This window comes from Nicotiana tabacum, chromosome 12 (assembly GCF_000715075.1).
Source record: "Nicotiana tabacum cultivar K326 chromosome 12, ASM71507v2, whole genome shotgun sequence".
Classification (NCBI taxonomy): domain Eukaryota; kingdom Viridiplantae; phylum Streptophyta; class Magnoliopsida; order Solanales; family Solanaceae; genus Nicotiana; species Nicotiana tabacum.
The window spans coordinates 21758322-21782223 of NC_134091.1; the positions used below are offsets into that span (position 1 = coordinate 21758322).

At 35.1% G+C, this 23902-nt stretch overlaps 3 protein-coding genes, 1 long non-coding RNA gene and 1 pseudogene across 4 annotated transcripts; 4 read left to right on the plus strand and 1 right to left on the minus strand.

Annotated features, from left to right (window-relative positions):
- The first annotated feature begins 266 nt into the window (after positions 1-266).
- Positions 267-4111, plus strand: LOC107798560 (cytochrome P450 81F3-like). The gene is given in 3 exon segments (NM_001325647.1): positions 267-910; positions 1529-1871; positions 3376-4111. Coding segments are annotated over 3 exon segments (1536 nt in total). The 5' UTR covers positions 267-338; the 3' UTR covers positions 3997-4111.
- Positions 4112-6508: 2397 nt separating this feature from the next.
- Positions 6509-7329, plus strand: LOC107798561 ((+)-piperitol/(+)-sesamin synthase CYP81Q2-like; annotated as a pseudogene).
- Positions 7330-8610: 1281 nt separating this feature from the next.
- On the plus strand, positions 8611-14044 carry LOC107798563 (cytochrome P450 81Q32-like). The gene is made up of 2 exons (XM_016621576.2): positions 8611-10470; positions 13347-14044. Exons 1-2 carry the CDS (start codon positions 9553-9555, stop codon positions 13968-13970), a joined length of 1542 nt encoding a protein of 513 aa, XP_016477062.1. The 5' UTR covers positions 8611-9552; the 3' UTR covers positions 13971-14044.
- Positions 10695-15691, minus strand: LOC142166809 (uncharacterized). The gene is made up of 2 exons (XR_012697219.1): positions 15111-15691; positions 10695-14540 (listed from the first exon to the last, which is right to left on the minus strand). It is a non-coding gene; the product is annotated as an uncharacterized LOC142166809 (long non-coding RNA).
- Positions 15692-19550: 3859 nt separating this feature from the next.
- LOC107798562 (metal transporter Nramp3.2) lies at positions 19551-23838 on the plus strand. Its single transcript, XM_016621575.2, has 4 exons — positions 19551-20414; positions 21086-21222; positions 21324-21976; positions 23221-23838. The coding sequence occupies exons 1-4, from the start codon at positions 19804-19806 to the stop codon at positions 23443-23445; spliced, it is 1626 nt and encodes a 541-aa protein (XP_016477061.1). The 5' UTR covers positions 19551-19803; the 3' UTR covers positions 23446-23838.
- The last annotated feature ends 64 nt before the right edge of the window (positions 23839-23902 follow it).

The window sequence follows — 23902 nt, forward strand, 5'->3', positions numbered from 1 at the left end:
TAGTCTATTAATTCCAAAAACGTGATCTAGACGTACGGCTTGAACACACTTTGCTTTAAAATATAGTAAATCAACAAGTTTAGACAAAGCAAGTAAGTTGCTTTCCTTTAAAAAAGGAAAATCAGCGTATTATTAAACAATATACTACACTTCAAATTTCTAGAACCCAAAGAAAAATCTAAGACATTGGTAAAAAGAACTGACCCCATTATTCACGACATTGACCCCCATCACAAGTCTTCAAATTAAACCCCAATATAAATACAAACAATAACCTAATATGCCAACCATTACAAAAACACATTCATTTCCCTCTTTATCCCAAAAACAAAATTCCAATGGTTAACATGTTCACTCCAATTATATACGCTCCTCTCCTTTTAGCTTTTTACATTATCACAAAACATTTCTTACGCAAACTCAGAAATAATCCACCAGCTCCATTTCTTACTTTCCCCTTTATTGGCCATCTTTATCTCTTCAAAAAACCACTTCAACGTACCTTAGCCAAAATCTCCGAACGTTATGGCTCTGTTCTTCTACTCGAATTCGGTTCACGAAAAGTACTTTTGGTTTCTTCACCATCTGCAGCTGAAGAATGCTTAACAAAAAACGATATTATTTTCGCGAATCGTCCTCTTTTGATGGCTGGAAAACATCTTGGATATAATTTTACTTCTTTGGCTTGGAGTTCGTACGGAGATCACTGGAGAAATCTTCGTAGGATTACTTCAGTTGAGATGTTTTCGACTCATCGTCTTCAAATGCTACATGGAATTCGTATTGATGAAGTGAAATCTATGGTTAAGAGGCTCAATTCCTCTGCCATAGCTGAAAAATCTGTGGATATGAAGTCTATGTTTTTTGAGCTGATGCTCAATGTTATGATGAGGACAATTGCTGGAAAAAGGTATTCTTGAACTGTTCAATTACCAAACATAGTACACTTTTGTTTATATTTTCAACACTCTTATTAGTTGCGGATTTTTAATTTAAATTTGATGGGATCAACCTCTAAATTCTTTTTAATAAATTTATTACGCATCTGAAATTCTCGCTTCAAAATTTAATATTTTTTAAAATTTTAGTGATATCTCACCGACAAATATTTGTGTGAATTTTTCATTATATCTACAAAAATATATATAATATTTTTTGAATAATATCTTTCAGTTGTAGCTATTTACAGAAGGGGTTACTGTCATGTGATTACGTCACGGATTCGAGCCGTGAAAACAGTCTCTTGCAGAAATGCATGGCAAGGTCGCGTACAATAGACCCTTGTGGTCCGGCCTTTTCCAGGAAGCTGCCCTTAGTTGTATCTGTTTACACCATATGTTACACATTCGTCACTAATTACAATATGTTACATTTGTCACAAATTAATAATGGCTGATGATGAGACTTTAATCCAAGACCTATGACTGTCTGTTCTGGTATCATGTGAAAAAAATATGTGATCACTCCATTAACGGGTTTAAGTTGTTAGAAGATTAAACTTTTATTTACTTAATTATTTCTTCTATAGATATTACGGTGAGAATGTGGAGGACATTGAGGAAGCTACGAGATTCAAAGGTTTGGTGCAAGAGACTTTCAGGATTGGCGGGGCGACGAATATTGGCGACTTTTTGCCGGCGTTGAAGTTATTGGTGAGGAAATTGGAGAAAAGTTTAATTGTGTTGCAAGAGAACAGAGATGAGTTTATGCAGGAATTAATTAAAGATTGCAGAAAAAGAATGGAGAAAGAAGGTACTGTTACTGATTCAGAAATTGAAGGGAACAAGAAATGTTTAATTGAAGTTTTGTTAACACTACAAGAAAATGAACCGGAATACTACAAAGATGAAATCATCAGAAGCCTTATGCTTGTAAGTTCTCGACTTTCCTTTTATATTTCAATTTTGCATTAATTTCTTTCCTTCTTTTTAAGCATAAGTATGAAATCAAAGCGGAGTAATATTTGAGATTTAGGGAGAAAAAAAAGAGATAGATAAAGAAAGAATTTAACTTCTACACTAAGTAATTGTTCAAACTAAGTGACTTTAGTTATCGAGGGCAAGATGAAAAAATCTCCTACAATAATACTGATATCTATAAGTTGAAAAAAAAAAAAAAAGGAAAAAGGAATCGTTACTTTACAAATACTGTGACGAAAATACTGTAATCCCAATTTGGAAAGGAAAGGAGTTGGCGTAGCACTTCTACTATATTTTCAAATTTTTTAAAAGTGGATGAGCATTAGTCAAATATTCCCACTGGAAAATCCCTTTTTGTTTTTCATTTTCTTTTTAGGGAGGGTTACTGTTAGGTATACTGTTATCCAGTCATTTTTTTCCTCTTTAAAATGTCAATGACTTTCCTTAAACGTTTAGTTTCGGTGAGGTAGAGTACTACTGTCCATCACTCAAAATATAGTATATAGTACTCCCTCCTTTATTGACTTGTTGTTGGGATATTTTTAGTAGGAAATATCTTTGAAACGACAAAGCGTATTTAATTGTATCATGTTTGAATTAAATGCCTGTAGGGTCCAAAACAATTGTGACCAAGTTATTCAATGAAAATCTTATCAAAATCTGGTTTGGATTTGACATCAAAAGTTGGAGTAAGTACCTTTTAGAACTAAAATAAAATGTAGTAATTACTTAAAAGTTAAAAACAATCAAATCGTAAAAAAAAAAAATCACGAAATGGCGAGTAAGATTATATAAATTATACCGAATTTATCAAAAACACGAAACTCTATTTCATCTTAGTTAAAATAGGTAAAAACCTTGGGACTAAGAAGTATGATACTTTGGCTTTCACCTTTCAAACGTATATATCATAGCGACAGTGTCACGGAGGATTAAGCTCCCGTTTAGTCATAAATTTTGACAATTCTTTTTTAAAAACATTGTTTATTCATAGAATATAATCAGTTTTTGAAAAAAACAAATTCAACTTCCCAAAATATGCCATTTTTGGGTGATATTTTTTTTCAAATAAAATGTATGTCAAAAGACAACTTTAACTTCCAAAAAAGATTTTCAATACAAGTTCTAAAACACTTTTTTCAAGTTTCTAAACGCTAGCTAGGAAACGTCTTCCTTGAAAGTGGGAGCAGACGAAATGATCAATAATTAAAATAAAGAGAATTGAGATACTCCATGTTTCCTCTAATTTTTTTTACTGAAATTGGTTAGTGAATAGCAGTATAGCACAAATATTGAAGTTCCATTGAAACTAGCCCTTTTCTCTCCTCTTTACGTTGCCTCTTGAAATAGCATAACTTGCATATAGACAAAGGTGTCACTTCAGTTCAATATTTTCAGGGTTACGTTTACCCAAATATTTACCTATTCATGTTGTTTACTTTTTTGATATATGTAGGTTCTATTATCAGCTGGTACAGATACTTCAGTTGGGACAATGGAATGGGCTTTATCATTAATGTTAAACCACCCTGAAACTCTGAAGAAAGCACAAGCTGAAATTGATGAACATATAGGACATGAACGTTTAGTGGACGAGTCGGACATCAACAACCTACCTTACCTACGTTGTATAATCAACGAGACATTCCGAATGTACCCTGCAGGACCACTACTAGTCCCACACGAGTCGTCAGAGGAAACCACCGTAGGAGGCTACCGTGTACCCGGAGGAACCATGTTACTTGTGAATTTGTGGGCTATTCACAATGATCCAAAGCTATGGGATGAACCAAGAAAGTTTAAGCCAGAAAGATTTGAAGGACTAGAAGGTGTTAGAGATGGTTACAAAATGATGCCTTTTGGTTCTGGACGAAGGAGTTGTCCTGGAGAAGGATTGGCTATTCGAATGGTTGCATTGTCATTGGGATGTATTATTCAATGCTTTGATTGGCAACGACTTGGGGAAGGATTGGTTGATATGACTGAAGGAACTGGACTTACTTTGCCTAAAGCTCAACCTTTAGTGGCCAAGTGTAGCCCACGACCTATAATGGCTAATCTTCTTTCTCAGATTTGAACATAATTGGTTTCTACCAAACATCCCCAAACTAGAATATTATTATTGGTTACATATACAATGTAATCAATTTTGAACCATATTATATCTCAATGTATTCCTTTTTTATTTATTTAACCATTAGGTATTCAAAACACATTGGTGACTAATCCATATTCGCACCATGTTAGGGCTCATTTAAGGGGAAAACACTTCCTACAAAGAATTTTTTCATTCCGTTCGAACTCGAGACCTCTGGTCAAGTGTTTAAGGATGGAGAATCTCATTCATCTCATCATATTCATTGGTCGTAATGTATTCATCTCGAGACCTCGCTTGGTAAACTGAAACTGGTACTAAAAAAGAAAGGAAAATAAAAAAAGGAAGGCCTCTTTGACTCTTTCCATTTTTGTAATAAAATGACAAATGTTATGATTTGCATAATACAACAATAATAACTATGCTTCAGTACCAAACAAATTAGACTAACGCTTCAACAACCTTTATCAAAAGGAAAACAACCTTATTGATAGAGACGGACTAATTTTCGACATTTTCCCCTGACCTGTTAGTTATCTCATTGGCGTAGCTTACTAAGAAAATTTTAGAAGTTTGTAATTTCAATTTTTCATGTTGACAAGCATAAGAGAGTTAAAGCTACCAAGTAAAGAAACCTCATTCCAAAGAAATTAATGGATTTCTCCTCCATGTGTTTGGCTATTCCCCTGTTTCTAGCACTGTATATCCTTTCACAAGCTCCAAAATCTTCCACCATCCCCATTTCCAAACCTTCCAAAAATCGGTCATCTTTACCTACTGAAAAATCCTCTGCACAAGAATCTCTCAAAACTCTCTAAAAAACATGGTCCAGTATTCTTTCTCCAATTTGGTTGATTGGTTCCCGCAGTGTCCTTATCGTTGCATCTCCATAAGATGCCGAAGAATGTCTATCCAAAAACGACATTATTTTTGCTAATTGCCCTCACCTTATTGCTGAAAAACACTTTGGCAACAACTATACTAGCCTGGCCTGGTCATCCTACAGTGACCATTCGTCAAATCTTAACTCTTATCATCAATTCGCGTGCAAGCTTTATCCAATTTTCGGATTGATGAAGTTCGTTTGATGATCCAACATCTCTATCAGAAAAGCAAGAATGACAATTTATATCAGAAGGTGGACGTGAGGACCATGTTGTTTGAAGTTGCCACGCGTGAAACTGAACTTTACTAGTACTATACAGATGAAATGATCAGGAGCCTAGTGATGGTAAGAATTAAATAATTAATAGTGTAACTATCCTAGATTAGTCGAGTTAATTACTCAGATGTTCACTCAACTATCACAAATTATCTGCTAAAGTCATTTTTCTTTCTTTTGTACCAACAAAGTCATTTAACTATGCTTATAACACTCAAAAGGTCACTCAACTAGATTTTAAAAATTTTGGATTGCCAAATACCTACTTTACCCTCTAAATTATAAACATTTATCTTCTTTTTTATTTTTTTTAACTTTTTAATATTATTATTATTTTTTAAATTTATATTATGGACTTACCTATATAATAAATAAATTTTATTTATAAATTAAAAAAATAAAAAGTATTTAAGCATATATAATGCTGGAATAACAAAATAATGAGCATAGTAAAAAAATTAATTAGAATAAATTTTTCGTAATAATTTTAGTATTAACAACAAAAAATCAAAAATTTATTTACACAATTCAGAATGAAAGAAAATAAAGGTTGTAAAATATATATTTCATGCACGTAATATAAAAATAATTATTTAAATAAAGGTATTTTTATAATATACATTATATATTCTTGAAAATTATGCTCAATTGTATTATTATTCCGTCATTATATGAGTTGAAAACTAATTTTTTATTTTTTATTTTATAAATAAAATATATTTATTCTATAGGTAAGTCCACAATGTAGATTAAAAAGAGGAAAAAAATATAATATTTAAAAAGTTAAAAAAAGAAGAAGATAATTTAGAGGGTAAAATAGGTATTTGACAATCAAAAATTTGGAAAATCTAGTTGAGTGACCTTCTGAGTGCTATAGGCATAGTTAAATGACTTTGTTGTTACAAACGAAAGAAAAGTGACTTTAGCCGATAATTTGAGATAGTTGAGTGACCATTTGAGTAATGGACTCTAGATTAGTTTCACGTGTGGTAACTGAACTTTTCACATGTGGTAAAGTCACGTGATTAGTAAGTTTAGTCATTATAGTAGGTAAAGTTTAGTAATTTTACTGTAAGGTGCAATTATTTTAATAAAAAAAGGACAGTCCGGTGCACGAAGCATCCCATGTTCATGCAAAATCCGGGAAAGAGTCGTACCCCAAGAGGGTGTGATATAGGCAACATATCCTAATGCAAGTATCAATGACTGATTCCACGGCTCGAACCCGTGATCTATAGGTCACTTAAGATGCAATTATTTTAATGCGACAAAATAGTTTTTGTAACTTTACCATTATAGTGGGCAAAGTTTAGGTGACCTCACTTGTTATATAGTGGATAAAGTTCACTTCACATTGCAAAAACTAATTGTATGACTTTAATGTTATAGTGACTATACCTCAAACTAACTCTAATTTTCATTAATGAAGAAACCACTTGACCAACATGAATATGCTATTTGGCAGACACTCTTAACTGCTGCAAGTAACACTTCAGTGGATACAATGGAGTGGACAATGGCTCATTTGCTAAACAATCCAGAAATCCTAAAGAAGGCAAGGGTTAAAATTGAAAACGTTGTTGGACAACAACGTTTGATCGATGAATCAGATGTATCTCAGCAACATTTCCGCAGATTAATCATCATGGAGACTCTAAGGATGCATCCAGTTGTCCAATTGCTCCTGCCACTCGAATCATCCAAAGATTGCACCCTCGGAGGTTTTCGTGTCCCGCGAGGTAAAATGTTACTAGTGAACGTGTGGGCGATACAAAATGACGAAAAGATTTGGGGTGATCCAAAAGTATTTAGGCCAGAAAGATTTGAAGATATAGAAATGGGAAAAGACAATGGCAATCAGTTCAAATGGTTGCCTTTTGGGGTAGGAGAAGGGGATGTCCTGGGGAAAACTTAGCCATGCGTATGATTGCCTTGGCACTGGGATCACTAGTTCAGTGCTTTGAATGGGAAATGATTGATAAGGAAAAGGCACCTAAAGCTCTACCTTTGGTAGCTTAATTTTGTCCTCGACCAACTATTGTTCCTCTTCTTTCTCAAATTTGATTTGCACTCTACTGCCTAATTCTCAGACTGGTCATAAGAAATAAAACCAAAAATGAGTTCAAGAAGATTGGTCGAAGTGATTTTCGTGTCTCTTGTGGTACAACCTGTTGCAATGTCTTCACTAAAGCTTTGTGCTGCAAAGTTTTAAGATTTTCTTCCTAATCTTAGTTTCCATTACTTTCCTTCAGATTAATAGAGGGTGATAGCGTTAATATTACATTTACTGATAATCACTTGTTGTAATCACAGCTAGTCTTCCTAACCAACTATTAATACAATGGTTCTTTGCCCTTTGCTTCATATATGGCATGCCGTTAGTATCCTTCGCCACATAGGCGGGTTAGGATTTCAATTTTATAGGTTCTAGGTTTTAAAACAATAACTTCAAATGCTAATAAGAAGTGGAGTGTTAATAACTGTGTTTTAAATTTAATATTTGTACATATTTAATGAATTTTTTAATACAAAAATATTGTTTAAGCAAAAACTAATAGGTTTGACCAAAACCACAGCCGGACTTCTAGCTCCAACCTGCTTGGCCATACCTCTCTCTTGTTAAATTCTTTGAAAGCAAAATTGGCAGAAAGACGTGGGTTGATATGTCATAGAACAGGATACAAAAGGAGTCCGGTAAACAATGGCCACTTCTGGAAAGGAATAAGGATATAAAAAAACAAAAGGAAAAAGGGATTGGTTTCGGATCTTTATGGAGGAATGGCTAAAAATACGGAGAAGAGAACTCATTTCCACAAGGAGTGACGATTATTTTGTATAGTTGGAAAGATTGTTAGTAAATTAATTGATTTTTAACTTCAAACGGACAGCTGTTGCACATTGAAGTTTGCGTATAATTCTACTTTTAAAATATCAAATATCATATGAAGGAAGAGATATAAACTTAAAAGAGTAACACAATGAAGTAAGAGATCGTTTTTGCATCACTTATTAGCTCCTTGTAATTCTCCTATTAATTTCGTAGACCACTTTGCCTTTCCCTTTGTTCGACTTTGATGAGTTATAATTTGGGGATTATAACCTTAATTTAAAAAGGGCGGGTGGGGGAGAAAGAAATAAAAAAAGAAGCAGCAAGTTGACTTTCTTTTTTACTCTACTTTTATGCATGCATATGTCAAATTTACATTTAATACTGTGATGGTCCCTACCATGTTATCTCAAGCTAAATCTATTTAGGAGTTGTTCAATCACGTATGATGCTTTCAGTGAAAAGAATTAGGTAAAGAAAGTAGAAAAAAAGGAACAAAACAGAAATGAAATAAATAATACAGGAAAAAGTCAAGTGCCTTTTGTTTATCATAAAGACAGATAGACTAGATTTAGATTTCTGCAGTCTCATATTAAATGGATTACGTTCCTATCAACCAGTAACAATACACAAACAAACAATAAACGTTTAAAGAGGCAAAACGTAAGCTGTATCACATGCCATTACAGCGTTGAAATCAAGATGCAGAACCGTGTCGAGTAGCATGGCATACTGGTCAATGAAATGGATAAAAACTATAGGAAATTAAAGGTTCAAATTCTGAATTAGACAAAAATATGCTAGGTGATTTCTTTTCACTACCTGTGTTGATGGATGATACTCCCTCCGGTCCACTTTAAGTATTTTTTGATTTTTTTCACATATTAAGAAATTCACCTTTTAGCATTAATTAATAATAAAATTGACCATATTAACCTTAATTTGCTCATTGGAAATATAACAAACTACTCCTAGGCTCTTTACTCCAAGGACAACTTTGTAAAGAAGAAGTTAATTCCTTCTTGATATCTGCAAAAATAAAATATAGCAAGTACCTAGTAAAGTAATAAAGGTGCGCACAAGTTGTCGCTAGACACTAATCTAATAAAAGAAAAGATTAGAAGCAAGTAGAGGCCATTGCTCCAAAATATCCGATGTTGTCTAGCCTGGACAAATGAACCAAAATTAGAGTACAGACAGAAATTGCGTCTTGCCATTCATCATCAATCATCCATTGCCTAAATGAATACAAAGGCCCTCTTTATGGGATGTTTACTTTGTTTGTAGTATTTAATTCCTTCTTGTTCGTTCGCTATGATAACTTTTTCTTAAAAAAAATCAATTTCTACAACTAACCTACATTATTAGGGATTAAACAAATAACTAGCCTGCAGACACTTCTTGTTTAATTTAGAAAACAAAACAAGGATTTTAATAATACTATTCTTGTCTAAGCTGCACAGATCTTAATTCAACCTAATAAAACTAGACAATTATCAGGCTTAATACTACAATACTCATCATCTTCATCATTTCTTTTTAATGATCCATGGACAGTCTTTATCTGTATTTCCCAGTTCTGTTCTTTGTTCTCTATATCATCACCCATCATTTTCTTCACAAGCTACAAAACCTTCCCCCCTGCCCATTTCCAGCACTGCCTTTCATTGGCCACCTCTACTTATTGGGTAAACCTTTCCACAGAGCCTTATTTAAAGTCTCAAATCGTTATGGTCCAGTAGTCTTTCTTCAGTTTGGCTCTCGGCCTGTCCTCCTTGTTTCATCACCTTCAGCAGCAGAGGAATGTTTTACCAAAAATGATATCATCTTTGCTAATCGCCCTGATTTTCTCAGTGGCAAGTATTTCGGGTATAATTTTACCAGCCTCGCCTGGTCCTCCTATGGAGAGCACTGGAGAAATCTCCGAAGAATTTCCTCTCTTGAAGTTCTATCTTCCTATAGAATTCAGACACTATCAAGCATCCGTTCTGATGAAATAAACTATCTGATTCGTAGACTCTATCGAGTCTCCATGGAGAGTTCGGAAAAAATTGTGGAGATGAAATCATCTCTTTTTAACTTCACGTTCAATGTGATATCAAGAATGATTGCAGGAAAAAGATTCTACGGAGAGAAAGTAGAGAACTCGAAAGAAGCTAAGCTATTCCAGGAGATATCAAAGGATACATTAACCACTATTCCAAAGGCTAATATATTGGATTTCTTGCCATTCATGAGGTGGTTTGGGTTGCATAATGTTGAGGAAAAGATGATGAAAGTACAGGAGAAGAGGGATAACTTTATGCAAAAAGAAATACAAGAGCATCGTCAGTTAAAGACTAGTGGTTCTTTTCCTTCAGCAGAGGTTGTGGCAGGGAAGAAGAAAACTATCATGGAAGTCTTGTTAGATTTACAGAAAACAGACCCCGAATACTACACAGATGAAACAATTAGAAACCTATTGTTGGTAAGACTATCAGACATCTAAATAGTTTCTTTTTTGTATATGAAGATCCACTCAGATGATTATTTTCAGCCTGCTTCACATGCTTTTGTTTGCATGTGAAAAAGTTATCTTATCACTAGAATCTTTATTCTTAATAGCCATTCATTATTTTCTTTGCTGGTGTTATCTTGAGTTAATACTATGATTAAGCTTCGGATGGCACTTGACACAAATAGGTATACTTCTTTTCTTTTTTTTTGATAAGTAATTAAAGATATTATAAATTTATGCACTAAGCCAGTGCATCAGGCATAATTACAGGTTGTGCAAACCCTCTATTGTATCTAGCATTCCATCTACATCATGTTCAGTTACCAGATTGCACCAAAAAGCTAACAAAAAAATACATCTCTGTTTAAGGTTGTGAATATTGCTCGATGTGCCTTCAAAAATTCTATTGTTTCTTTCAAGCCAGACAGTCCACCAAATAGCTTGAGGTATGATATTCCAAGTTCTTAGAGATTTCTTACTAATCCCCTCTCTGCTCCAACCTTGCAAGAGCTCAACAATTGATTTTGGCATGGTCCAGCTCATGCCCAAAATTACCAGAAACATATTCCACAGCTGCCTAGTGGCCGTACAATGCAAGAAGAGATGGCCAACTTCTTCCGGATGCTCTTCACACAATGGACATCTACTGCATAGTTGAAACCCCCTCTTTTGGAGGTTCGATTGTGTAAGACAAGCCTCCCGAGCAACAATCCAAGAGAAACAAGCAACTTTCAAAGGAGCCTTGCTTCTCCAAACCTTTTCCCAAGGACATAATACCCCGTCGCTGCTAGAATCCAGCATGTGGTAACAACTTTTGACTGAAAAGAGACCCTGTTGATCGCTTTTCCAACCTATGGAGTTTGTTTTGTTGTGATCCAAGGTTATGTTGTTTAACCTCTGAAGCAAAATACATAGTCTTTCCACTTCCCAATCATTAAAATCCCTTCAAGGAAAAAGATTCCACCCTTGTGTTGAAAAGAATACTGCAATTTCTCCCTTTTGTTGAGACCATCTCAAAAAATGTCCGTGAATTGGTCTTTTAGTGGGGTGTGATCCAACCATGCATCTTCCCAAAATCTGATTTTCCTCCCATCACCAAGAATAAAGCTTATATTTGACTTGAATTAGTTCCAATAACCTCTGATATTTTTCCATACTCCGGTACCATGAGAGGCTGTAGATATTTTTGTACTCCAGTGGTTCTCAAGTGTGAATTTTTCCACCAACACCCTCCTTCATAGTGCCTCTACCTCCTTGTTGAATCTCCAATGCCATTTCATCAACATGCTTTCATTGTAACATTTTAGGTTCTTAATACCAAGACCGCCTTTCCTTCTATCTCTAGCGACTGATTTCCAATTCACAAGGCAGAAAGCATTGGATTGTTTATTTCCTTGCCAAAGGAAGTTTCGTCTCAATCTGTCCAATCTTTTCAAAACCGAGGCAGGAGCCGGGAAGAGAGACATGGTGTAAGTAGGAAGTGCGCTGAGCAAACTGTTGATTAAAGTGACTCTGCCCCCTAAAGAAAGATATTGTCTCTTCCAATTAGCCAACTTCATCTCCGTCTTCTCAATCACCTCATTTCATATTGTCACTGATTTATATTTGTCTCCCAAAGGTAAGCCGAAGTACTTTGTAGGAAGAGTTCCAATGTAGCACTGCAAAATGTTGGCAAGTTGATTGATATTTTGCACATCATTTACTGGGAAGAGAGAACATTTCGTGAAGTTGATGTGTAACCCCGAGACCAACAACAACAACAACCCAGTATAATCCCACTAGTGGGGTCTGGGGAGGGTAGTGTGTACGCAGACCTTACCCCTACCCTAGGGTAGAGAGGCTGTTTCCGATAGACCCTCGGCTCCCTCCTTCCAAGAACTCTCCACCTTGCTCTTGGGGTGACTCGAACTCACAACCTCTTGGTTGGAAGTGGAGGGTGCTCACCACTAGAGCAACTCACTCTTGTAACCCCGAGACTACTTCAAAAAAAGTTAGAACCATCCTCAAAATCAAGACTTGGTGTTCCGTTGCATCACACATGATCAGAGTGTCGTCTGCATATAAAATGTGAGTGATTTGGAGATTCCCAGTTCCTCTACAGTCCGCATGAAAACCCGAGATCCAATTTGCATGTACTGCACTGTATAACATCTTACTAAGGCCCTCCATGACAAGAATAAAGAGAAAAGGAGAAAGAGGATTGCCTTGTCTGAGTCTTCTTTGCGAAGAAAAGAAACCCTGACAATTACCATTAATGAGAACAGAGGATTTTACTGAGGAAATACAAAATCTGATCCAATTAATCCATTTGCGGCTGAAGCCCATCTGCCTTAATAACTCAGTAGAAAACCCCAATTGACATGATCAAAAGTTTTTTCGATGTCTAACTTACAAAGGATTCCCGGCTTTCCTAACTTCATTCTTGAATCCAAGCATTCATTAGCAATCAAAGCCGCATATGTGCTGTTTCTATCGCTAAGAAAAGCCATTTTAGAGGGGCTGACTAGACTAGGAAGCACTTTTTTAAGTCTGTCCACCAAAGTTTTTGAGAGAATCTTGTAGAAACTGCCTATAGGTATACTGCTAATAAGTTTCTTAATAGAAGGACATGCTTAGATGAACTATAAATGCTTGGGTACAAAGATTGATATATACATAGTATAGTAAGATTGATATTGACTAGCTTAGTTCTACTTATGCCTTACCTTGGATGTAGATCTTGAAATGAAAGCTATATTGGATCTCTCAAAGTCGTTGGCCCTTTAGAGTGTTTGTGCTCTGTCTATATCTACTGTTCCTTTAAACGTTGTGACTAATTTATACAATTTGTTTTCTTATGCATGCAGGTCCTACTCCAAGCTGGATCAGACACTTCAGCTGTAACACTAGAATGGGCTTTTTCACACTTGCTTGACAATCTAGAAATTTTAAAGAAGGCACAGGCTGAAATTGACAATCATGTTGGACAAGACCGCCTAATTGATGAATCCGATTTGGCTCAACTTCCTTACATCCGATGCATCATCAATGAGACACTGCGGATGCATCCAGCAGCCCCTTTACTTGTGCCTCACTTTTCATCAAAAGAGTGCAAGGTTGCAGGCTATCGAGTTCCACGTGGAACCGTTCTATTAGTGAATGCATGGGGCATACATCATGACCCTAAGGTATGGGAGGACCCAGAAAAGTTCAATCCTGATAGATTTATAGGCTTTGAAGGTGTCAAAGAGGGCTGCAAGTTTATTCCGTTTGGATCAGGAAGGAGGGGTTGCCCTGGTGAGAACCTAGCATTTCATGTCATAGGATTGGCACTGGGCTCACTTCTTCAATGCTTTGAGTGGGAAAAGCCCAACAGGGGGATCATCGATATGAGTGAAGGCACTGGATTCACACTCTCACCAAAGGTTCAGCCTCTACTGGCAAAATGTTCTCCACGACCAAACATGGTCAAACTTCTTTCTAAAATCTGATCCTAACTAAGATATACTAATAATGTACGCCATTACTTCAGCATGAATAACTAAGCATTTCTAAGATCCAACTTTGTTGTTCTATCATTGAATTGGCGAGGAAACCTAATGACAAGTGCGAAAAGCAGAGAGGAACAATGGCATATAACAAAGAAACATACCTGCATAATTTATGCATTCCACAAATCCCTTGGCCTGTAGGAATTTGAATTCACTCCCCAGCGTTCCACCCTCTCATGATGAGCATATCATAAATTAGGTCAAATTACTGGTGGTTTCACACTCTTGTAGAAAAGCTCCTTTTATGGTTCAGGTGTTAGCCACAATCATATTCATTTCAGTAATACTTCTATCCCGTCTTCTTGTTGGATCTCATTTCTTAACGTTGCTAACTTTGTCAAGTGTGTCACAGAGAACTTTTTAATACAATCGGAATTGCTAGCTTCAATTCACAGTTTTGCTATTGTTATACACAAGAAATACTTTCTTGACACCTTACACACTTCTTACTGGGACAGAACTACAAAAGGCATTTGCGAGTGTTCAGATGCATGTGTTTTGTCCATATTCCTGCACAGTTAAAGAGAAAAGTCGTCCCCAATACCCTGCCCCTGACCAAAATAGAAAGAAGAGCAAACAATATCTTGAAGCAAGAATATATCTCAGCATAGGAACGCCATATGGCATAAGCTCCACGAGGATAACGGTAACTACAATGTTCAGTTGTTAACAGAGTACATTGATTCTTAGACCTTGAATTATCACCCCTAAGCTTTCCTCAAACAGATAGTAAGCATATATCCACAGAACTCACTACTATTATCGGACTATGAATATCAAAGCGTCTCTAATATCAAGGACCTATTATCAGAAGAGAATCTGTGATTGAAACATTGACTCATCAATTATCTTAATTTCAGCAAAATTGGTCTTATTTTACACTATCACAATTCACAAGTCTGATAAATCATACATATGAACAACACATCTACACATTTATCGACGACTGCCACAAATTTATTGAATTTAACTGTTCAAAAAGGTATAAACATTTGAACACACATGTATGGACAGAATCCGAAAATGAACATACATAGATGTAAGTGAAATTGAACTGACTATGATCAGAAAGTGATGGACCTTGTTCATATTCTAATCGTTGGATTTGGCGATTGAGCAAAACGAAGAGATATTCGACGCCGACGGCCGGTTTGGCCAATGAGGCCTCCGGCTTCTATTTGTGCTTCTGAGTCATTGTCTAGCTATTCGATTTTCCTTATTCTGCTTCCGTTTTCCTCCTGTTGTTTCCAAACTGAGATTAAGATGAAGTTATAGTAACATCTTGATATTTTTCAGGGGTTGAATGATTGACTCGTGTAATCTAAACTCCAGACATTTGCACAAATGACCCTTTTTGAGGCAATTCTTTAGATTATGTTCCTTATTAGCTCAGTAGCCTAAATTTTGTTTATAAGAAAAATATGAAGTTTAGTTTATTTAGCTAACAAAAAATAGAATTTTTAAAGAGTAACCTGAAAAAGACCATATGATGCAAATAATCCATCTATTAGATGGTTTACTTTGGGTTACAACCTAAATTGACACAATGTAAAATTCTCTGGAATCCGTTCACCCCATGGTTAGAAATCAATGACTGGCTTTATCTATAAAGAATTTAAATTTATTCATAATGATCAAATTATACATTTCCAACCCTTGAAAACTTGAACAAGATGGACGGATCAAATAGTTATGGATCATCATTGATGGTCGAAATGCACAAATATCCGCTTTTAGGACTTCTATTTAAAGAATAGTTAAAATGTAGAGAGTTGTTAAAATTTAGCTATTTTAGAATCAACTTCAGACATGCAGGTTTGAAGTTGAAATCTCATGTTTGAAATTCTCCTATAAGTCTGAATTCGATCTTTAATTTTTCAAATTTTAATTTTTAGGTACAAAGTTAGACTTTAACATAGTTCAACTTCATAAACGAAACTTTGAAGAAGAAGAAAAAGTAATAGGAATACTTTAATATTATGAATATATTTTAAATAATTTTTTTAAAAGGAATATGTTGTGTCATTTCTACGACAATCGAGACTTGCTATTCAGTTAGATCTGTACTCATATTAGAATAACCAAAAAATGATCTCATACTACAAGATTATAATGGATAGGATCAAATTTTCATAACGGACAAGGAAAAAAAGTTGCCGATCTAATATCTAATATCTATTAATTAAGGAGAATAACAAAGGGTAGCCGGTCATATTATAGTGCTCTGACAAGTGGTGTACAAAACTTTGACTGATCTAATGGTGTTGCTTTAAGATACCACCATTTCATCTACTCATCAAATATTTATTGGAACAACAATAGGTGTGTGGGCTGAGAAGAATGTTCCCCATGCTAAAAGTGGAATGACAATGTTAGACAAAGGCCCAATTTTTTTACTATTTGGAGGCTATAAATTGTTAATGTAGGCAAACCAATTTCTTTTGTCCTTATTCCCAAGTTGCGAGCTTATGGTATGTTAGAGTATTAGCTCTACCCAACCAATGCCTTTTTTGCGTGGCATGCACTAAAGTAAAAGAGGATCAATCAAAGTACTACATTAGTGCTCCCGTCGTTTCAATTTATGTGAACTCATTTGACTGGGTACGGAGTTTAAGAAAAGAGAGAAGACTTTTGAACTTGTGGTATAAAATGATGCTCATATATTTTGTATGGTTATAAATCATTGCATAAAGGTAAATTATTTCCAAATAAGAAAAGAGGTCATTCTTTTTGGCACTGACTAAAAAGAAAATAGGTTCATATAAATTGAAACGGATGGAGTATTATTTTTTGTTGAATAACCATTACAATGAATCTTAAAGTTTAATTTTACACGAAATGACAATAATATACTCAGTGTAGTCCATAAGTGGTGTCTGGGGAGGATAGAGTGTATGATGATTTTATCCCTAGCTATCTTGTGCAGATAAAGAGGTTATTTCCGATAGATCCTCGACTCAAGGTAATCATGATCACAACAGTTTATAAAAGAAGAAGCCATAAAAAAGGAAGCATAACAACTATAAAATAACCGAAGCAGGACAACCATAAGGTAATAATATAAATCTAAGAATAAAGAAATACAAGAATAATACTAGTACTAAGGTTAATTAAAAAAGAAATTATGCTCAACTACCTACTAACTTTCTGCATTAATTCTCGACCTTCAAACCCTCCCGTCAAGGGTCATAAATGATAAATGTAATATATGTCTCTTTTCATCTTTGCTCATGTTGTACTTTTTATATAAGCGGGCATTGATGAGTTGCAATAACGTTCTTTTACTAGTGAGGTATTGTTTGTTATAATTTGATGAGTCTCAGAAAGTTTGTGCATTAAAAATGTCTGATTATATATTATAGATTAAGAAATTTCTTATTTGTAAATTATGTGAGATAAAGTTCTTTTACATATATAATGTAGGACATAATTTTCCTTCATATCTAATATAGGTCACCTTTTTGTTGAAGCTTTGTGAATATTCTCAATGGATTTTTGTAAAAAGGTACCTCAATACAATTTTCTTTCGAAAAGAAATTTTTCGATTTTTTTTTTCTGTTAGAGAAAAACACAAACAAACACTCAAACATTTGAAGATTGCATAACGTCTCTACTATATTATGCTCTAGAGAATGAAAACAGGAATATTTGAACCGAATAAGTATAGTGCCTTTTTAATTTTAGAAAACCGACGAACTATATTTTGATTAGATTGACCATAAAATATGAAATTCCGTTCTGATATCCCTCTTGCTTTTGGTGCATTCATGCGTTTTCTCTTTTTGCAACTACTCAACTGATTGCCTGCAAATACGTAACTCAATTGCGTCCATCATAAATTTACAAAGATTCGTAAACAAGATTTATTAACAATTTATATATGAGAAAAGAACTCGTTTTTGCTATTTTTGTGCAATTTTTATCCCTGCTTTGATCACTTAATCATGATTAAGGATGTATATTCTCTTTTTTAATTGTGATTTAAGATATTTTGTTATTATTTTAAAATAGATAAATCCAGATGTATATACTTTTTGCATTCATGATTTGATTTTCTAAGTACAAATTGAAGTAAAATCAAGACCACAGCATTAGAAGAAAGCAATATTTATCCCCCCTGAAAATTGAGTTGTCTTTTATTTGAATTTTAGGAAGTGTAAATCAACAAGAAATAGAAAAACTTTCACCTATATAAGGTTATTAATGGTACGATAGAAAAGTACTTCCACTATAGATAAGTACTACTAATAAAAGTTCACATAGAACCAGTCACCTATATTTTTCCCCTTAAAATTAGTTCACAAATAAATCATGCGAATTTTCTTCTCTAATAATCCTGAAACGACCGAACTTATAGCACAAGTGCTTGTATTTAATTTGTTCTAGTAATTATTTTTTTCTATAAAGTTGATTGATAAATTAAAAAAACGTTATATTTCGTTGTAATGAAGAGAAAAGTTGTAAAGTATTTCATGAGTGGGTATTAAAGTGATGTTTTTGTATAGCAAAACCCACTTTGAGAAAAAGACTTCCAAACTAATTAGACTATAATGTTGGTTACTTTCGGGATACTCCTACTACTTTACTAGGAGAAATTTGCAACAACAAATCCCTTTGCTCCACGTATCTAACTAACCTCGTCCAATTCGCAGGTTCAGGCATAAAAAAAAACTCCTTTTTTTTGTTTTCCACCTGGTTTACATTACCCGGGGTCTGACTAAATCCGAATTCGCAACAAAAAATCCTATATTAAGGGGTAAAAAGCGCTCGTTCCCTAACAAAAGCAACTCATACTTAGGGCTCGAAACTGAAACATTTGATTAAGGATGAATGAATATTTATCACTACACCGCAACTTTTATTGGAACCATAAAAAGCTTTAAATATTGATAGTATGACACAATTTATTGAATTATTTTTTCAAAAAGATACTTTTGTAAAGATAAATAAAAGCGACAAATTTCTTTATCTTTTTAACTTTTGCTTTTTTCCTTTTTAACCTAATTATTCACGAATTGATTATCAAGTACCTATCAAATAAGAGTAACGCAATGTAAGAAAATTATAAAAAGCACCAACAAATTTTCTTTAGCAACAAAGTGTTAGTAAACTAGAACAACAATTATCAAATCCCAATCTCAAATAAATTAGTTCAGCTAAGGACAGTCAAGTGCATAAAATATTTCGTATTCATGTAAGGTCTAAGAAAATTACGCACAACCTGAACTAATCAATTAATTGAGTTTAGCTAAGTTCAGCTACCTGATATTTATTGTTCATTTAATTCATTAAGCTCGTCTCATTTTCATTTGAATATTTAATAATTAGCTTCTCTAATGACGTTCTTTATATTTTCTGTAAAGAATTGAATATCTGAAATAAACTCAAAAAATAAAAAATTGAATAAATTGGAAAGTTTTCCTTTTGGCTGAGGAATTGAAGAAGAACGTAACGATCAAATCACCTTTACAGGAAAACATCAAACTCCACCAGTATCTAATTGGATAATACAGTAAGCACACAAAACACACTAAAAGTAGCTTCTACTATTTTTTTCACCAAAATATATATATAACGACCTGTGCCACTTAGCGCCACGAGCCCGACACAATCCCATATTCTTTCTCTATCGGGCTTCCTCCTATTCATCGCCGCCGTCAACCACCTGCGCCACCGCAACCGCCACCCTTTTGCTTACATACACCTCTTTTCTTAACAATTCTGAACGACAGAGGATAATTAAGGGTATTCCGGTGACTGGTAAAATGATACAATGAGCTCACCTCCACAACAAGAAACTACACCCTCGGATTCCAAAGACGAAGAATCCCGCCACCTCCTTAGTACCTCTCTGCCGCAATCAACGTTGCCGTTAATTAACGGCGATGCTGATGATGACGGCGAAGAAGAATTCGCGTACGGATCTGGTGAGAAGATCCACATCGTTGATTTCGATTCAGAACCGATCGACGGTGTTGATTACAGCACGGTACCTCCATTTTCATGGAAGAAACTGTGGCAGTTTATGGGTCCTGGATTCTTAATGAGCATAGCTTTTTTGGATCCGGGGAATTTGGAAGGAGATCTACAAGCTGGAGCAATCGCGGGTTACTCGCTTCTGTGGCTGTTGTTATGGGCCACTGTTATGGGCCTGTTGATCCAGTTACTGTCGGCGAGAATAGGCGTTGCAACGGGCCGGCACTTAGCGGAGCTTTGCCGGGAAGAGTATCCTAAATGGGCTGGGCTTTTATTATGGTTCATGGCTGAGGTAGCTCTGATTGGAGCTGATATTCAAGAAGTGATAGGGAGTGCAATTGCAATTAAGATACTCAGTCGTGGGGTTTTACCACTTTGGGCTGGTGTTCTTATTACTGCTTCTGATTGGTAAATTTGGTTTACTTTTCACTTGATTAGCTCAAAAAGATCAGTACTTTAGCTCAAATTAGCATTCATTGGGTACTGCTAGTATTATTTTGTTTTCCAATTGGATGCAAAAATGCAGTCTTTTTAATGTTCGTCAACTGGGATCACAGCTTGATTTTCCATAATAGTATGTTTTTTCTTCATGTCCGGGTTTGTTAAGAGCCTTTTTGATATATTTAGAGCAGAAATTTATGGGTTTTGGATTCTACCCTTGAGTTACTGGGTTCTAAATTAATAATTGTTTATATTAGATGAATTTTTAAAACAAATACTGAGTTTGAGCCAAAGCTATTGGGTCCGAATCCTTACCGGCAACTCTACATCTCCCCCTGATTTATAGAGTTTTATGTTATGTAAGTATAAGTGCGAGGTGTAAAGAACCTTTACTTTGTCGTAATAGTATTGGAGTATAATGGACCTGAATAGAGTGAATAGATAAAAAGGATTCATGTAGCCAACCCCAATTATTTAGGATTGAGGTGTAGTTGATTGGTTGATGTAGTATGTTGCTAATAGAATTAATCTGCTTTTGTTTGCATAAGTTACCATCATAAGCCTGATTTTACGTTTGCATACTCTTGTAAATTGATCGATCTGTTAACTACTTTTCTTTTGTTCTGTTTTTGAAACAGCTTTCTTCTTTTGGTTCTTGAGAACTATGGAATAAGGAAGTTGGAAGCTGTTTTTGCTGTTCTTATTTCCACTATGGCGCTGTCCTTTGCTTGGATGTTTGGAGATGCTAAACCAAGTGGAAAGGAGCTTCTAGCAGGTGCATATCTTATTCTAGCATTTGTTTAAATTAATTACATGGAACCACTGTGGTTAGATGCTGATATGTTTCTTATCAAACGCTTTTTATCATCTTCATAGGACTCTTGATTCCAAAACTCAGTTCAAGGACAGTTCGGCAGGCTGTTGGAGTAGTTGGTTGTGTAATAATGCCTCATAATGTATTCTTGCATTCAGCTTTGGTTCAATCCAGGGAGATTGATTCAAAGAAAAAAGGGCAGGTTCAAGAGGCATTGAATTACTACTCAATAGAATGCTCCTTTGCCCTTCTTGTCTCCTTTATGATCAATTTGTTTGTTACAACTGTCTTCGCCAAGGGATTCTATGGAAGTGAGCAAGCCAGTAGTTTAGGCCTTGTAAATGCAGGGCAATATCTTCAAGATAAGTATGGTGGGGGAATGTTTCCAATTCTCTATATCTGGGGTATTGGATTATTGGCAGCTGGGCAGAGCAGTACGATAACCGGTACCTATGCTGGACAGTTTATCATGGGAGGTTTTCTAGATCTACGTTTGAAGAAATGGCTTAGGGCGCTGATTACTCGAAGTTGTGCTATTTTGCCAACAATAGTTGTTGCTCTGATTTTCAATAGAACTGAATCATCACTCGACGTTTTGAATGAGTGGCTTAATGTGCTTCAGTCTATACAGATCCCTTTTGCGCTTATCCCCCTTCTCACATTGGTGTCCAAGGAGGAGTTAATGGGTGTTTTCAAAATTGGGCCTACTCTCGAGGTAAGTTGACCTTCCCCATTATCTGTGTTTTTCAGTTTCATGTCTATTACTTTCTGAAGATTCGATATGAAGCTGTCTCAAGTATGGTCAATTCCTTTATGTGTTTATATATTTTCCTGAACAACTGGCTTTTATAATTCAAATCATCTTAGTTATTTAAGTGGCTAGCAGTTTTCTGTGAGTTTGGTGTCAGAAAGTCTAGAATTTTTAGAAGTTGACAGAGAATGAAAAAAATCAAAACTATAAGCTAGCAAAAACAATCCACTTGTGATTAACACCATGAGTGTGTCATTTAAATATATGTAAGCTGCTTGTTTAGTCCATAATAGCATAAATAGTTACACGATCAAGTCATTTTCTTGTGTTTCAGTATAGGTACGCTTCTAGAAGTTTGAATCATCTTACTTCTTTTGAGCTACTAGTCTTTTGCTTTGATACGTAGATTCTTCAATTGCCTTGGGTGTACCCTGTATCTAATGGGTGTGACATGGAATAAGTATTTCGTTGCAAATTTTTCAAAATATGATAAAGTTAGCAATACCTGCATGTACCCTTACCAGATATCAGATATGTATCCATATCCTAGTTGGTTATAGTGGCTAGTCCTAATAACATAGCTGTTATGCGTGTTTGATGTTCTAATGCGATACTTTGAATATAAACAGCACATATATTGTTTTATGTTTCATTTATTTTGAGAATGGTGGTGACTGGATCAGAGATCACCTCGACTAATCTAGCGAGCACCTGCTGCTTCCCACTAGCACAATACCAGTTTACTTTGTCTAAACTTTGTCAACCAAAGCTTAGACAGATGCGAGTAAATAACTAACTTCTTTTATCTCTAGTAGAATCTGAACGTTAGTCTCCACGGTCTATTGACCGCTAGGTAACATCTTTCGGTGCTTAATGATATATATCTAAATCAATTGATAATGAACAATCTTAATAAAAATATTACAAAACACCCCATTCCATAAAGAACCCTTTTTTTGTTTGTTTTGTGATTGTACCCAGCTGATACATTTATGACTAAGACAAACTAATACTACATCAAATGTACAGTCCTTTCAGAGTTCTCTGGCTTATTTGTTATATTGCAGACTAAGTTACCCTATTGCATGTATGAAGCCTCGTAAACATTAGCATTTTAAGTTTTGTATCCTAAATTTTGGACTGTCTTGTGTCGGGTGCATTTTTTATGTGAATCCTATTTTTGAATTGCCCTTTTAATATTACTGTAGAGAGTTGCATGGACTGTTGCTGCACTAGTGATGGTGATAAACGGCTATCTTTTGCTGGACTTCGTTATCTCTGAGGTGAACGGGCTGCTATTTGCTTTTCTGGTCTGTGCTGGGACTGCAGGTTATATTGCCTTCATTTTGTACCTTATTTCACATGGTGGTGGCAATGTTGCCAATTGGTTCAACCTACTCCGCACAAAAGGATATAGCTATGCTGGTCAATGAGACATGTAAGATAATATATTCCATCAAATCCAAATGTCGTAAATAGTAATTCACGACATGGCAGAGAGGCCATGGCTCGGGAAGTTTGGTTACTGAAGCATTTTTTCACCTGAAGAGATTCCAATTTGATAGTGTTGTCCTAACTGTCATAATAGATGTCCAATAGTTGTCAGCATTTGCTTTTAGTTGTAGGTTCCCCAAAAGAAATAATGGAGCAAACTATTCAGGACATTGACATCAGATATAGAGGATGAGGAAAGTATATATTCCGCCGGATGAAGATACTTCTTCGTTGCAGGTGAATACGATCCACAATGTTGTATTTATCGAATAGATGCAGAACAACTTCAAAGCCATTGAATTTTTATAACAGAATTTTCGATTGTGCAGTAATATAGTTTTTGGTTCAGCTGATTAGAAGTACAAAAGAAGTGCGTGGATCTTTTCTTGTGAAATA

Excerpts from the sequence above, each read along its gene's own strand:
- LOC107798563 (XM_016621576.2), top strand. The coding sequence starts at position 9,553 with ATGGACAGTCTTTATCTGTATTTCCCAGTTCTGTTCTTTGTTCTCTAT. Across the intron at positions 10,471-13,346 it reads CAATTAGAAACCTATTGTTG|GTCCTACTCCAAGCTGGATC; the intron begins GTAAGACTATCA and ends TTATGCATGCAG.
- LOC107798562 (XM_016621575.2), top strand. The coding sequence starts at position 19,804 with ATGAGCTCACCTCCACAACAAGAAACTACACCCTCGGATTCCAAAGAC. Across the intron at positions 20,415-21,085 it reads CTTATTACTGCTTCTGATTG|CTTTCTTCTTTTGGTTCTTG; the intron begins GTAAATTTGGTT and ends TTTTTGAAACAG. Across the intron at positions 21,977-23,220 it reads AAATTGGGCCTACTCTCGAG|AGAGTTGCATGGACTGTTGC; the intron begins GTAAGTTGACCT and ends ATATTACTGTAG.